The 15,713-nt window shown below is 40.4% G+C and overlaps 1 protein-coding gene across 1 annotated transcript in view; it reads right to left on the bottom strand.

Moving 5' to 3' along the window:
- Positions 1–14,426, bottom strand: part of LOC119583534 — a 21,625-nt gene extending 7,199 nt beyond the window's left edge. Inside the window, exons 1-2 of the mRNA XM_037932068.1 lie at positions 14,384–14,426; positions 14,058–14,126 (exon numbers count right to left, since the gene is read on the bottom strand). Of these exons, the coding sequence (XP_037787996.1) occupies positions 14,058–14,126; positions 14,384–14,398 (84 nt within the window). The 5' untranslated portion in view covers positions 14,399–14,426. The remainder of the gene's footprint in view (positions 1–14,057; positions 14,127–14,383) is intronic.
- Positions 14,427–15,713: the final 1,287 nt, after the last annotated feature.

Below are 15,713 nucleotides of genomic sequence, written 5' to 3'. Positions count from 1 at the left end.
TATTATATATATTTAGTGTGTGTGTGTGTGTGAAGGGAAAGAGAGGGAATCAGAAACACATTATATAAGAAAGAAGTATGATAGGCACCTGAATAAATATTCACAAACACACCAGTTGTATGAACATGTTGCTGCTTGCATATGTGTGTGTATGTATGCACATATCCCCTTACACGCATCAGAAAAGGAATGAAGGAGGTTTTGAAGGGCCAGACAAGCACCCTCACACCTGGGTCAGTTTGTGGTCACCAACCGCCCGGAGGAATCTGATCGGAGCTGTGGCAGGTCATCAATGTGACACGTCGGGGGCATGAAGCGTGGGGGCGAGAGCATCCATCAGGGTTTTAAGGTTATGGTAATGTACCTAGTTGTCAGTATTTTTAGACTTCGAAATGTTTTCAAGTAAAAAAGAGAGGGTCGCCCCTTACAGGCACACACACATACTCACATACACACCCACAAACACGATTACATAAAAAATGTCCATATAAAGCCTTTACCAATATATATATATATATATAATATATATATATATATATATATATATATATATATATATATATATATGATACTTTAACTATTAGAACAATAGAATAAGTCATACCGTTTGTTTTTAATCAAGGTATGTGAAAATATATGGAATGAAAGTGTTCTTGTTAATGACGACTGTTATAGGATTGGGCAAAACACAAAAATGGTAGAGAACTCTTAGCAGATAAACATACTGTAAATAAGGATCAATTTAAAAGTTACTGGATTTGTTGTCGGCCTGAGATAGAAACTGAGATTACCCCATAAATGCAAGAAAAAAAATCCGACAGGAAAAGTGACAGCAAATGTCGAGTGGTGGCTGATGAAAAATACTGAATCGACACTTCTAAAGTTCGGCGTTAAAATTTCATGCGTCCTACCCCTAAGACACGCGGATTTCCAGAGCTCACTGAACCTTTGTAAAGTTCATATGGTCTTTAACTTACTATATACACTTTCGACTTCTTGTTGCGTGTCTCTTTATCTCTTAGGTTCAATAAGAAAATGAGAAATTGTTGGTTGGTTCTTACAATATCAAAAGAGATTCTCTTAAATTCTTTATCGTAATGAAATCTTGATGTTCAACATCTCAGACATTATTTACTTGTCCAAAATGTAGTTCAATAAATAAAGGGGAAATAGCTAATTACTGCTGAGTTCAGTATATAGGGTTGCTAGGCATGTACAGGATATATAGACTATCTATCTATATATATACGTAAGGCCTGAAGTATATATGATCTAAATGAAAGATACAAAAAAATGTAAACACTCGGTTTATTGTCAACATATATATTAAATATAAAAGGTAAAACAGAAGCGAATACCTTTCTCTCAATATAACACAGGCGATTACAAGTACACTTTGGGCAGCTGATTGTTTGCATCTGGCATCAATAAGTCCTTTTGAAATCCACTTTAAATACATCTAGAAACGCTGGTAATAGAATATGGCGTATAATACCTTGCGTGGTATCAAAAAAGTTCATGTTTATTCGTATGTACATATAACATTGGATATCGCAGAACACCGTAGCCACCATATCGTTTTGAGAGAAAGAAAGGGTTTGCACGTAGGACGACAAGACTTATCCTGTGAACCTGTTGTTTCTCGCAAGAATCACAGCAGAATTGTCGAAGGAATTGGTGGCGAAGTTGCCGCCGAATCCTCCGCTGACGACGCCGCCGTCGACGATTCCTCCTTCAATAATTCCTCCGTCGATGAAACCTCCGTCGATGACTCCGCCGAACGTCCTGTTGCTGTAGTGTTGAAGGCGGGAGCGGAAGAGAAGAGCTATTGGGACTCGGGGCGGAAGAGATACTGATTAGGGCTCCGGGACAGAGGAAAAGGACACCAGATTGGTGTTGGGGCAGAAGAGAACGAGACCTATTAGGCCTTGGGCAGATGTGGAGAAGACCTGATTGGGTCTGGGGGCAGAGAGGATACCTGAGTAGGTCTCGGAGCGCTGTGACATCCACGGCCCTCCCGACGTTGGCCTGTTGCCGCTGAAGCTGCGAGCGAAGTCCCTGCGTCGCCTCGCGGACGCGGCTCCTGAGGAACTCTCTCGACTGAGGGAGTTGGTGTAGTAGTTTTCCGACGGCGGGTCCTGTTCCTCGCTCACCTCGGCCTGGAATCCGAGTCACCGTCCACGAATGCACTGACACGCTGCAGGAGAGTCAAACACTTAGCATTCACCACATATGACGAGAACATATGTCTCACATTATAATCTTATACTGTACACCTGACTACCATAACTTTGACAGAAATCACAACGAAATGGTACCCACTTGAAGAGGCCCGTTGGGAAGAAGCCATCGGTATTCGCCTTCGGGTTCTTCCCGAAGCAACACAGACTGCTTGTGCTCCTTTGCATCTCCCGTATCGGGCACCTCGACGCCGTAGCGAAGATCGTGGGAATAGGCTGTAACACAGTGAATTGCTGAATCTCTGCCCTAAGTCCGTTACTATGGAAACAATGACACAGCAGGACAAACTACATACCGGTTGATCGTCCTGAAGACTGAGGCGCCGCTGCGATGGAAGCCACGACCACGCTCAGGACCAGAAGCTGAAATGAAGGGAGTAATCTCTTATAATTATCTGTCTTTGATATACGTATCATTCACTCTTCAGTTTTTCACATACACTATTATCTCGAATGTATTATGGTAATTATATCCACGTTTTTTCAACTGATTGGCACCTTAGCTTATATGTGTTAATGTCCCTTAATAAAGATTTTTTTTTTCATTTATTCGAATATACACTTATAAAATATGTATGTTTTATAGGCTACTATGGGAACGGAAGGTTCCCTGTGGCACTCCTCTCTTTAAGCTATAGTAGTCCTCGCTTACCTGTTTGAGACGCCATGGCTGAGGAAATAGGGCGAGTGTACGGTCCAGCCGAGCCCGCGACTATATAGCATCCCTTTCGACAGCATGTTCGACCTCAGCCAGGAGAGTAAGGATGCCATATCCAGTTTTCGCCTTTCGTATTATGCAGGTTAAAAATTATGTCTACATGGGTTAATTTTTTTCTTGATATAGAGCAATGAAAAGAAACATAAACCTTTAAGTAATGGGAACTAATAACTGCATGGAGTTACCTAGAAATCGGAATGTTTCATAAACCTACATAGACCACCTACTACCTGGATGCAGGGAGAGGGGGTTGGGGATGAGGAAATAAGGGGATATTAAAAAAAAAAACAAAAAAAAAAAAAAGAACGAAAAAGGACAAAACACTAAACATTTTAAACGCCTTTTGGGAAAGTTTTCCTTAACCTCGTGTTTGTTGCCTTTTTGAGTTTTAAATATGTAGCAAAATCGGAAGCGTTGCATGATTTTCCAGAGTGTCTGGCAGCGTCAAGTCTATTTACATCATTAAGAAAAATCTCATGCAAACAACATGAAATCTCAGCAGAAACCTTCCTCCGTTATAACTAGATTGATCACGGAAGGAAAAGATAACATTACATTAAATATTGAGCTTTAAGAAAAACGTTACAGACCATTATTTTTCACCATGTTGTCTATCACTTACATAATTTCTTTCTCTTTCACGTCACCTGTCTCCCCCCTTCTCTCTCTCTCTCTTTCTATCTATCTATCCCCCTTCATCCATCCTTCTCTCTTTGTCTCCTCTTTCCCTCTGCCTGCCTCTCCCTCTCTCTCCTCTCCTCTCTTTCTATCTGTCTATCTCCTCCTCCATCCTTCTTTTTTCTCTCTTCTTCTCGACTTTCTATCTATCTGGTCTGTCTACCTATTTATCTGTTGTCTTCTATCTCCCTCTGTCCTTTTTTCTCCTCTATATATATTTATATGAATAAAAATAGATAAAGAAATATATACATAACATATATATATGTATACATACATATATATACATATCTCTGTATAACACAATATCTAGTGTATATGTATAACAACACACACACCACACAACACACACACATATATCTATATATATAATATATATATATATATATATATTTTTTTATATATATAGATTAGTGGTTGTGTGTGTGAAAGGAAAGAGAGGGAATGGAACACATATAATAGTAAAAAGATGAGTGATTAGGCACCTGAATAAATCTATCACAAAACACACACACCGTTTTGTGATGAAACATGTTGCTGCTTCTATGTGTGTGTATGTATGCACATATCCCTTACACGCATCAGACAGGATGAAGATGTTTTGAAGGGCCAGACAAGCACCCTCACACCTGGTCAGTTTGTGGTCACCAACCGCCCGGAGAATCTGATCGGAAGCTGTGGCAGGTCTCAATGTGGACACGTCCGGGGGCACGAAGCGTGGGGGCGAGAGCATCCATCAGTGTTTTAAGGTTATGGCAATGTACCTAGTTTTTCAGTATTTTAGACTTCGAATGTTTTCCAAGTCAAAAAGAGATGGTCGCCGAAGGGGCCTTACGGCAACACACTTACTCGCATACACACCAACAAACACGAATAGATAAAAGAATGTCCATATAAAACCTTTACCAATATATACATATACATATACATATATATATATATATATATATATATATATATTATATATATATAGATTATATTATATGAATACTTTAACATTTACAACATCGAATAATTCAACCGTTTTTTTATCAAGAGTATGTTAAAATATATGAAATGAAAGTGTTTTTTTCCTTGTAATGCGACTGTTATAAGATTGGGCAAACACAAAATTGTAGAGCACTCCTTAGCAGATAAACATACTGTAATAGGATCAATTTAAAAGTTACTGGATTTGTTGTCGCCTGAGATAGAACTGAGATTACCCCCATAAATGCTAAAAAAAAAAATCCGACGGAAAGTGACAGCAAATGTCGAGTGGTGGCTGATGAAAAATACTAAATCGACACTTCTAAAGTTCGGCGTTAAAATTTCATGCGTCCTACCCCTAAGACACGCGGATTTCCAGAGCTCACTGAACCGTTGTAAACTTCATATGTCTTTAAATTAATACCTTCACTTTCCCGACTTCTTGTTGCTGTCTCTTTATCCTCTTAGTTCAATAAGAAATGAGAAATTGTTGGGTGGTTTCTTACAATATCAAAAGGATTCTCTTATATCTTGATCGTAATGAATTTTGATGTTCAGCTCTCAGCCATTATTTACTTGTCCCCCAAACTTGTCGTTTCAATAAATAACAGGGGACTATAGCAATTACTATGAGATTCAATATATAGGGTTTCTAGGCATGTACTTGGATATAGAGACTATCTATATATATATGTAAGGCCTGAAGTATATATGATCTAAATGAAAGGTACAAAAAATGTAAACACTCGGTTTATTGTCAACATATATATTAATAAAAAGGTAAAACAGAGCGAATACTTTCTCTCAATATAGACAGGCGATTACAAGTACACTTGGGCAGCTGATGGTTTTGCATCTGGCATCAATAAGTCCCTTTTGAAATCCACTTTAAATACCCTAGACAATGCTGTAATAGGAATATGGCGTATAATAACTTGCGGTTGGTACTCAAAAAAGTTCATGTTTATTCGTAATGTTACATATAACATTGGATATCGCAGAACCACGTGCCACCATATCGTTTTGAGAGAAGAAAGTTGCACGTAGGACGACAGACTTATTCCTGTGAACCTGTTGTTTCTCGCAAGAAATCACAGCATAATTGTCGAAGGAATTGTGTCGAAGTTGCCGCCGAATCCTCGCTGACGACTCGCGTCGACGATTCCTTTCCGTCGATTATTCCTCCGTCGATGAAACCTCGTCGATTTACTCGCCGAACGATCCTGTTTGCTGGGGGGGGGGAGTGTTGAAGGCGGGCGGAAGAGAAGAGCTGATTGGGACTCGGCGGAAGAGAATACCTGATTAGGGCTCGGTACAGAGGAACAGGACACCAGATTGGTGTTGGGCAGAAGAAAAGAGACCTGAGTAGGCCCTTGGGCAGATGTGAAGACCTGATTGGGTCTGGGAGCAGAGAAGGACACCTGAGTAGGTCTCGTATCGCTGATGACAGCCACGCCCCTCCGACCTGGCTTGTTGCACGCTGAAGCCTGCGAGCGAAGTCCTGCTTCGCGGCGGACGCGGCTCCTGAGGAACTCTCTCGACGTGAGGGAGTTGGTGTAGTAGTTTTCCGACGGCGGGTCCTGGTTCCTCGCTCACCTCGGCCTGAATCCGGCAAGTCACCGTCCCGAGTACCTGACGCGCTGAGGAGAGTGCAAACGCTTAGAATTCAACCACTATGACGAGAACATATGTCTCCATTAGTCTATACTGTGACACCTGACGAATACTTGACAGAAATCACACGAAATGGTACCCACTTGAAGAGGCCGTTGGGAAGAAGCCATCGGTATTCGCTTCGGTCTTCCCGAAGGAGACACAGACTGCTTGTGCCCTTGCATCTCCCTAATCGGGCACCTCGACGCCGTATTCGAATCGTGGGGAATAGAGCCTGTAACACAGGACTTGCTGAATCTCTGCCCTAAGTTCCGTTACTATGGAACTAATGACAACGCAGACAACGACATTACCGCCTGATCGTCGCTGAAGAACTGAGGCGCGCTTGCGATGGAAGCCACGACCACGCTCAGGACCATAAGCTGAAATAAGGGAGTAATTTCTTATAATTATCTGTCCTTTGAAGCGTATCCATTCACTCTTCCTTTTCACATACACTATTATTTCTAATGTATTATGGGGATTATATCCACGTTTTTTCAACTGATTGGCACCTTAGCTTATATGTGTTAATGTCCCTAAATAAAGATTTTTTTTTCATTTATTCGAGTATACACTTATCAGATATGTATGTTGTAGAGTCTACTAATGGGAACGAAAGGTTACCCTGTGCCCTCCTCTCTTTAAGCATACATCCTCGGCTTACCTGTTTGGACGCCATGGCTGAGGAAAGGAGGGCGAGTGTGACGGTCCAGCCGGAGACCGCGACTATTAATAGCCTCCTTTCACACAGTCGACCTCAGTCCAGGAGAGTAGGGATGCATATCCATTTTCGCTTTCGTATTATGCGGTTTAAAAATTATGTCTAGATGGTTAATTTTTTTCTTGATATAGAGCAATGAAAGAAACATAAACCTTTAAAGTAATGGGAACTAATAACTGCATGGAGTTACCTAGAATTCGGAATGTTTTTCATAAACCTACATAGACCACCTACTAACCTGATGGCAGGGAGAGGGGGTTGGGGGTGAGGAAAAAGGGGATTTAAAAAAAAAAAACGAAAAAAAAACGAAAAGGACAAAACACTAACATTTTAAACGCCTTTTCGAAAAGTTTTCCTAAACTCGCGTTGGTTGCCTTTTTTGGGAGGAGGTTTATATGTAGGCAAAAATCGGAAGCGTTGCATGAATTTCCCAGAGTGTTCTGGCAGCGGTCAAGTCTATTTAACAATCATTCAGAAAAATTCATGCCAACAACATGGAACTCTCAGCAGAAACTTTCCTCCATTTACTACTATTGAATCACGATGAAAGGAAAGATACCATTTATCATTAAATATTGAAGCTTTAAGAAAAACGACACAGAGCATATTTTTTTCTAGTTGTCTATCACTTACATAATCTCTTTCTCCTTCACTGTCTGTCTCCCCCTTCTCTCTCTCTCTCTCTTTCTATCTATCTATCCCCCTTCACCTTCATCCTGTGTCTTTCTTCCCTCTCTCTGCCTCTCCCTTCTCTCTCTCTCTCTTTCTATCTGTCTATCTCCCTTCCTCCATCCTTCTGTTTCTCTCTTCCTTCTCTGACTTTCTATATTTCTATCTATCTATTTATCTGTTTGTCTATCTCCCTCTCATTTTTCTCTCTCTATATATTATATGAATAAATATATACATATATATATATATATATATTAGTGTGTGTGTTTATGTGCTTGCGTGCGCGCGCGCGCGAGTGTGTGTGTGTGTGTGTGTGTCTGTGTGTGCAGAGAAAGAGAGAGAATCAGAAACACACATATTATATAGTAAGAATGAAGTCAATGATTAGGCACCTGGATAGACATATCACAAAACACTCACACACAGTATGAACCTGTTGCTGCTTGCACATGTGAGTGTGTATATATGCACATATCCCCTTACACGCATCAGAAAAGGAATGAAGGAGGTTTTGAAGGGCCAGACAAGCACCCTCACACCTGGGTCAGTTTGTGGTCCCCAACCGCCCGGAGGAATCTGATCGGAGCTGTGGCAGGTCATCAATGTGACACGTCGGGGGCATGAAGCGTGGGGGCGAGAGCATCCATCAAGGTTTTAAGATTATGGTAATGTACCTAGTTGTCAGTATTTTTAGACTTCGAAATGCTTTCAAGTAAAAAAGAGAGGGTCGCCCCTTACAGGCACACTCACATACTCGCATACACACCCACAAACACGGATAGATAAAAGAATGTCCATATAAAACCTTTACCAATATATATAATATATATATATATATATATCTATATATATATATACATCTTATACATATATATATATATATATATATTATATAATATATATATATATACACACACACACACGACACACACACACACACATATATATATAATATATATATATTATATATACATATATATATATATTATATCTATATTATATATATATATATATATATGTGATACTTTAACTATTAGAACATAGAATAAGTTCCTACCGTTTGTTTTTTTTATCAGGTATGTGAAAACACTGGAATTAAAGTGTCTTGTTAATGACGAACCTGTTATAGGGATTTGGGCAAAACACAAAAATGTAGAGAACTCTAGCAATAAACTAGTGTAAATAAGGATCATTTAAAAGTTTACTGGATTTGGTGTCGGTCTGAGATAGAAACTGAGATTACCCCATAAATGAAATCAAAAAAACCGACGGAAAATGACGAAATGTCAAGTGCTGGCTGATGAAAAATACTGAATCGACACTTCTAAAGTTCGGCGTTAAAATTTCATGCGTCCTACCCCTAAGACACGCGGATTTCCAGAGCTCACTGAACCTTTGTGGTCTTTTAACTTACTATATACACTTTCGACTTCTTGTTGCGTGTCTCTTTATCTCTTGGGTTCAATAAGATGTAGATGTAATGAGAAATTGTTGATTGGTTCTTACAATATCAAATGAGATTCTCTTGATTCTTTATCGTAATGAAATTTTGATGTTCAACATCGCAGACATTATTTATTTGTCCAAAATGTAGTTCAATAAATAAAGGGGAAATAGCTAATTATTGCTGAGTTCAGTACATAGGGTTGCTAGGCATGTACAGGATATATAGACTATCTATCTATACATATGTAAGGCCTGAAGTATATATATGATCTAAATGAAAGATACAATAAAATGTAAACACTCGGTTTATTGTCAACATATATATTAAATATAAAAGGTAAAACAGAAGCGAATACCTTTCTCTCAATATAACACAGGCGATTACAGTACACTTTGGGCAGCTGATTCTTTGCATCTGGCATCATAAGTCCGTTTTGAAATCACTTTAAATACATCTAATAAAACGCTGGAATAAAATATGGCGTATAATACCTTGGCGTGGTATCAAAAAGTTCATGTTTATTCGTATGTACAATAACATTGATATCGCAGAGCACCGTAGCCACCATATCGTTTTGAAGAGAAGAAAGGTTGGCACGTAGGACGACAAGAACTTATCTGTGAACTGTTGTTTCTCGCAAGAATCACAGCAGAATTGTCGAAGGAATTATGGCGAAAGTTGCCGCGAATCCTCCGCTAACGACGCCGCCGTCGACTATTTAAAGAATTCTCCTCGGATTTTCCTCCTTCATAATTCCTCCGTCAATGAAACCTCCGTCGATCGTCTGTTGCGAGTGTTGAGGCGGGGGCCCCCCGGAAGAGAAGAGCTGATTGAGCTCGGGCGAGAGAGAATACCTGATTAGGGCTCGGGACAGAGGAAAAGGACACCAGATTGGGTTTGGGGGCAGAAGGAGAAAGAGACCTGACTATGCCTTGGGGCGAGATGTGAAGGAGACCTGATTGGGTCTGGGAGCAGAGAAGGACACCTGAGTAGGTTGGAGCGCTGATGACACCACGGCCCTTCCCGACCCTGGCTTGTTGCAACGCTGAGCTGCGAGCGAAGTCCTGCGGTCGGCGGCGGGACGCGTCTCCACGAGGAACTTTCTCGGCTGAGGGAGTTGGTGTTAGTTTCCGACGGCGGGTCCTGGTTCCTCGTCTCACACTCGGCCTATAGCCTCCCTTTCAACAGCAAGACGACCTCAGTTTCAGGAGAGTAGGGATGCCATTATCCAGTTTTCGCCTTTCGTATTATCGAGTTAAAAATTATGTCCTATGGGTTAAATTTTTTCTCTTGATATAGAGCAATAAAAGAACAAAACCTTTAAGTAATGGAACTAATAACTGCATGGCGTTTACCTAGAATCGGAAGTTTCAAAACCTACATAGACCGCCTACTAAAAAAAACCCCCTTGGGATGCAGGGTGTGGGGGTTGGGGAGAGGAAGAAAGGGGATATTTCAAAAAAAAAAAAAAAAGACAAAACACTAAACTTTTAAACGCTTTTTCGAAAAGTTTTCCCTTAAACTCGTGTTTGTTGCCTTTTGAGGTTTTGTGTAATGCAAAATCGAAAGCGTTTGCATGAATTTCCAGAGTGTCCCTGGCAGCGTCAGTCTATTTTAACAATCATTAAGAAAACTCTGCATGCAAACGACATGAATCTCAGCAGAAACTTTCTCCGTTATACTATATTTGATCACGAGGAGGGAAAAGATAACATTTACATTAACTATTGAAGCTTTATAGAAAACGTTTTACGAACATTATTTTTCTATTGTCTATCCTACATAATCTCTTTCTCCTTCACTGTCTGTCTCCCTTCTCTCTCTCTCTCTTTTCTATCTATCTATCCCCTTCTCCTCCCTTCGTTTCTGTGTCTCTCTTCCCCTCTCTGTCTGCCTCTCCCTTCTCTCTCCTCTCTCTTTCTATCTGTCATCTCCCTTCCTTCCATCCTTCTGTTTCTCTCTTCCGTTCTCTGACTTTTTATCTATCTGTCTGTCTACCTATTTATCTGTTTGTCTGTCTATCTCCCTCTATCTCTTTTTTCTCTCTCTATATATATTATATGAATAAAAATAGATAGATAAAGAAATATATTATATACATACATACATATATATATATATATATATATATATATATATATATATATACATATATATACCATACATATATATGTACACCACACACCACACAAAAAACACAGACACCCCACAAACACACACACAGCATATATGTAATAGACACAATCAAAACACACACACACACACGCATAGATATATATTATATATGTATATATATCTAATATATATATATATGTATAATATATATCTATTATATATATATTAATATATTTATATATATATTAGTGTGTGTGTGTATGTGCGTGCATGTGTCTGTGTGCGTGTGTGTGCAGAGAAAGAGAGAATCAGAAACATATTATTATATAATAACAATGAAGTCAATGATTAGGCACCTGGATAGACATATCACAAAACACACACACAGTAGTATGAACCTGTTGCTGCTTGTGAGTGTGTATATATGCCACATATCCCCTTACACGCATCAGAAATGTGAATGAAGGAGGTTTTTTGAAAGGGCCAGACAAGCACCCTCACCCCTGGGTCAGTTTGGTGGTCCACCAACCGCCCGGAGGAATCTGACGGAGGCTGGTGGCAGGTCAGCATGTGACACTCGGGGCATGAGCGTGGGGGCGAGAAGCTCCAGCAGGTTTTTTAAGGTTATGGTAATGTACCTCGTTGTCAGTTATTTTCTAGTCTACGAAAGGTTTTCAAGTAAAAAAGAAGGGTCGCCCTTACGGCCACACACACATACTTACATACACACCCACACACACGAATTACATAAAAAAAATTTCCATATAAACGCCTTTACCCATATATATAGTATATATATATATCTATATATATATATATATATATATAATACTTTTTAACTATTAGAACAATAGAATAAGTCATACCGTTTGTTTTTAATCAAGGTATGTGAAATATATGGAATGAAAGTGTTTCTTGTTAATGACGACTGTTATGGGTGGGCAAAACACAGAAATGGTAGAGAGCTCCTAGCAGATAAGCATACTGTAAATAGGATCAATTAAATTGTACTGGATTTGATTGCGGCCTGAATAGAAACTGATATTCCCCCATAAATGCCAGAAAAAAAATCCGCGGAAAAGTGATAGCAATTCGAGTTGGTGGCTGATGAAAAATACTGAATCGACACTTCTAAAGTTTGGCGTTCAAATTCATGCGGCTTACCCCTAAGGCACGCGGCTTTCCAGAACTCACTGAACCTTTGTAAAGGGTTCATATGTCTTTAACTTAACTATATACACTTTCGACTTCTTGTTGCGTGTCCTCTTTATCTCTTAGGTTCCAATAAGAAAATGAGAATATTGTTTGGTTGTTCTTACAATATACAGAATTCTTTAAAATTCCTTTATATCGTAATGAAATCTTGATGTTTCAACATCTCAGACATTATTTACTTGTCCAAAATGTAGTTCAATAAATAAAGGGGAAATAGCTCATTACTGCTGAGTTCAAATATATAGGTTGCTAGCAATGTACAGGATATATGACTATCTATCTATATATACGTAAGGCCCTGAAGTATATATGATCTAAATGAAAGGATACAAAAAACTGAAAACACTCAGATTTTTGTCAACATATATATTAAATATAAAAGGTATAAACAGAACGAATAGCCTTTCTCTCAATATAACACAGGCGATTACAAGTACAATTTTGGGCAGATGATTGTTTGCATCTGGCCTTCAATAAGTCTTTTTAAAAATCCCTTTAAATCCATCTAGAACACGCTGGTAATTAGAATTGGCGTATAATACCTTGCGTGGTATAAAAAAAAAGTTCCTGTTTTTCGTATGTACTAATAACATTGGGATATCGAGAACACCGTAGCCACCTATCGTACTTGGAGAAAGAAGGTTGGCACAGTGGACGACAAGACTTATCCTGTGAACCTGTTTGTTTTTGCTGCGCAAGAATCACAGGCAGAATTGTCGAAGGAATTAGTGGCGAAGTTTGCCGCCGAATCCTCCGCTAACGACGCCGCCGTCGAACGATTCCTCCGTCGTTATTTCGCTCCGTCCAATAATTCCTCCGTCAAATGAAAACCTCCGTCGATTGACTCCGCGAACCGTCTGTTGCTGAGTGTTGAAGGCGGGGCGGAAGAGAGAGCTGATTGGGACTCGGGGCGGAAGAGAAAGCTGATTAGGGCTCGGGACGAGGAAAAGGACACCAATGATTGGGTGTTGGGGGCCAGAAGAGAAAGAGACCTGAGTAGGCCTGGGGCAGATTTGAAGGAGACCTGATTGGGTCTGGGAGCAGAGAGGGACACCTGAGTAGGTCTCGGGCGCTGATGAACATCCACGGCCCTCCGACGTTGGCTTTTGCACGCTGCAGCTGCGAGCGAAGTCCTGCTCGCGGCGGACTGCGGCTCCCGAGGACTCTCTCGGCTGAGTGAGTTGGTGTAGTAGTTTCCGACGCGGGTCCAGGTTCCTCGCTCAACCTCGGCATGGAATCCCGGAGTTACCGTCCACGAAGTACCTGACGACGCTGCAGGACAGTCCAAACACTATAGAATTTACCAATATGACGCGAACATAATGTCTTTACATATATCTGTAATGTAACACCTGGCGATACATGTGTCCCATCCTTGACAGAATCAAATGAAATGGTACCCACATTAAAGAGGCCGTTGGGAAGAAGCCATCGGTATTCCGCCTTCGGTTCTTCCGTAAGGAGACACAGACTGTTTGTGGCTCCTTTGCATCTCCCGTTTCGGGGCACCTCGACGCCGTATGCGAAGTCCGTGGGGAATAGGCCTGTAACACAGTGAATTGTTGAATCTCTGCCCTAATTCTGTTACTATGGAAACCAGTGACAACAGCAGGACAAACTACATACCGCTTGATCGTCGCTGAAGAACTGAGGCGCCGCTGCGATGGAAGCCACGACCACGCTCAGGATCAGAAGCTGAAATAAGGACAAAGGGTTTTAACGCTCAAATGAATATCGAATTCCTTAATGAAAACATTCACTTTGTGTACCATTCAGAATGTCACAGAAATTTAATCAATATATATATTTTTCAGACTACAATAATGTAGTCACCTTAGGTTTTGAACTAAAGCATATCCTACTAATTACATATCTATATCTCTCTATATATGTCCTTTTGAGGGGGACAATAGCAATTCCTTTTCCTTTTCCAAGACCTATTCCTCACATACCTGTTTGGACGCCATGGCTACGGGAAGGAGGGGGCGAGTGTGACGGTCCAGCCGAGAGCCGCGACTATATAGCCTCCCTTTCACAACAGGACGACCTCAGTTCAGGAAAGGAGGGATGCCATATCCAGTTCTCTCGCCTCGTATATGCAGTTATAATTAGACGTTTGGCTGATTTGCGATAGTCTAGCGATAGTAATTCAGACCAATACGTATGTAATTAGATAGTAGATGCGTTAACTGAAGAGATGATATCTGAAAAGTATGTAGTCTTTTTAACGAGGGGCGTGATTGTTGGTGCTTAAACTGACCTAGACTCCGCCCAGTACCTGCTTTAGGTAGGGGGGTGAGGGAGGGTCAAAAGGAAGGGACGTAAGTAGTTTAATTCCCTTTCAAATTCGTTTTGAAGAGCTTTCGTTAAATTCGTTTTTTTTCAAGATATGTTTTTTTCCTTTGTTTCTCATTTTTTCTTTTGCTTTTGTTTATTCATTTATTTTCGTGTTATTATTTCTTATAGTTCAGTATATTATGTCTTCATAATATGAAGATAAAATCCTTGATGATAAGGAATAACATTTATTCAATGACTTCCTTTTTTCAGGACAACTTTTCTCCACCTTCATAAACTGGGAAATAAGAAAAAATAAGAAAAACTAGTTAAAAAGTCTCCTTCGCTCTTTTTATTCATTATCTCTCTCTCTTTATTTCATCTCTCTCTCAGTCTCTCTCTCTCTCTCTCTATTTCATTCTCTCTCTCTCTCTCTCTCTTTCTCTCTCTCATCACTTCTCTCCATCCTCTCCTCTCTCTCTCCTCTCTCGTCTCTCTCTCTCGTCTCTCTCCTCTCTCTTCTCTCTCTCCTCTCTTCTCCTCTCTCTCTCTCTTCTCTCTCTCTCTCTCTCTCTCTCCTCCTCGTCGGCTCTTCTCTCTCTTCTCTCTCTTCTTTATTATCATTCTCTCTCTCTCTCTCATCCTCTCTCCTCCTCTCTCTCTCTGCCTCTCTCTCTCTCTTTCTCTTCTCTCCTCTCTCTCTCTCTCCTCTGTGGTGTCTGTCTGTCTGTCTGTCCTCCCTCTCTCTCTCTCTCTCCTCTCTCCTCTCTCTCTCTCTCTCCCTTCTCTTCTCATCCGCTTCTTCCTCCGCCATCGACCACCCATATTCGTCCCTTGTCATTGTTCCTCCCCCGCATCTTCTACCCTCCCGCCTTCTCCTCTCGCATCCTCCTGTCACAAAAAAAAAAAAAAATCCTAAAAAAAAAACTCATACCCAACCAACAAAAAACTTCAAAAAAATTCCCAACTCCTTCGTCACTCTCGCCCTCGCTCTCGCTTCCTATG

Source organism: Penaeus monodon, chromosome 17 (genome assembly GCF_015228065.2).
Source record: "Penaeus monodon isolate SGIC_2016 chromosome 17, NSTDA_Pmon_1, whole genome shotgun sequence".
NCBI classification, from domain to species: domain Eukaryota; kingdom Metazoa; phylum Arthropoda; class Malacostraca; order Decapoda; family Penaeidae; genus Penaeus; species Penaeus monodon.
Note: the sequence above shows the minus strand (reverse complement) of the source record. Positions and strands in the feature narration are given on the sequence as shown.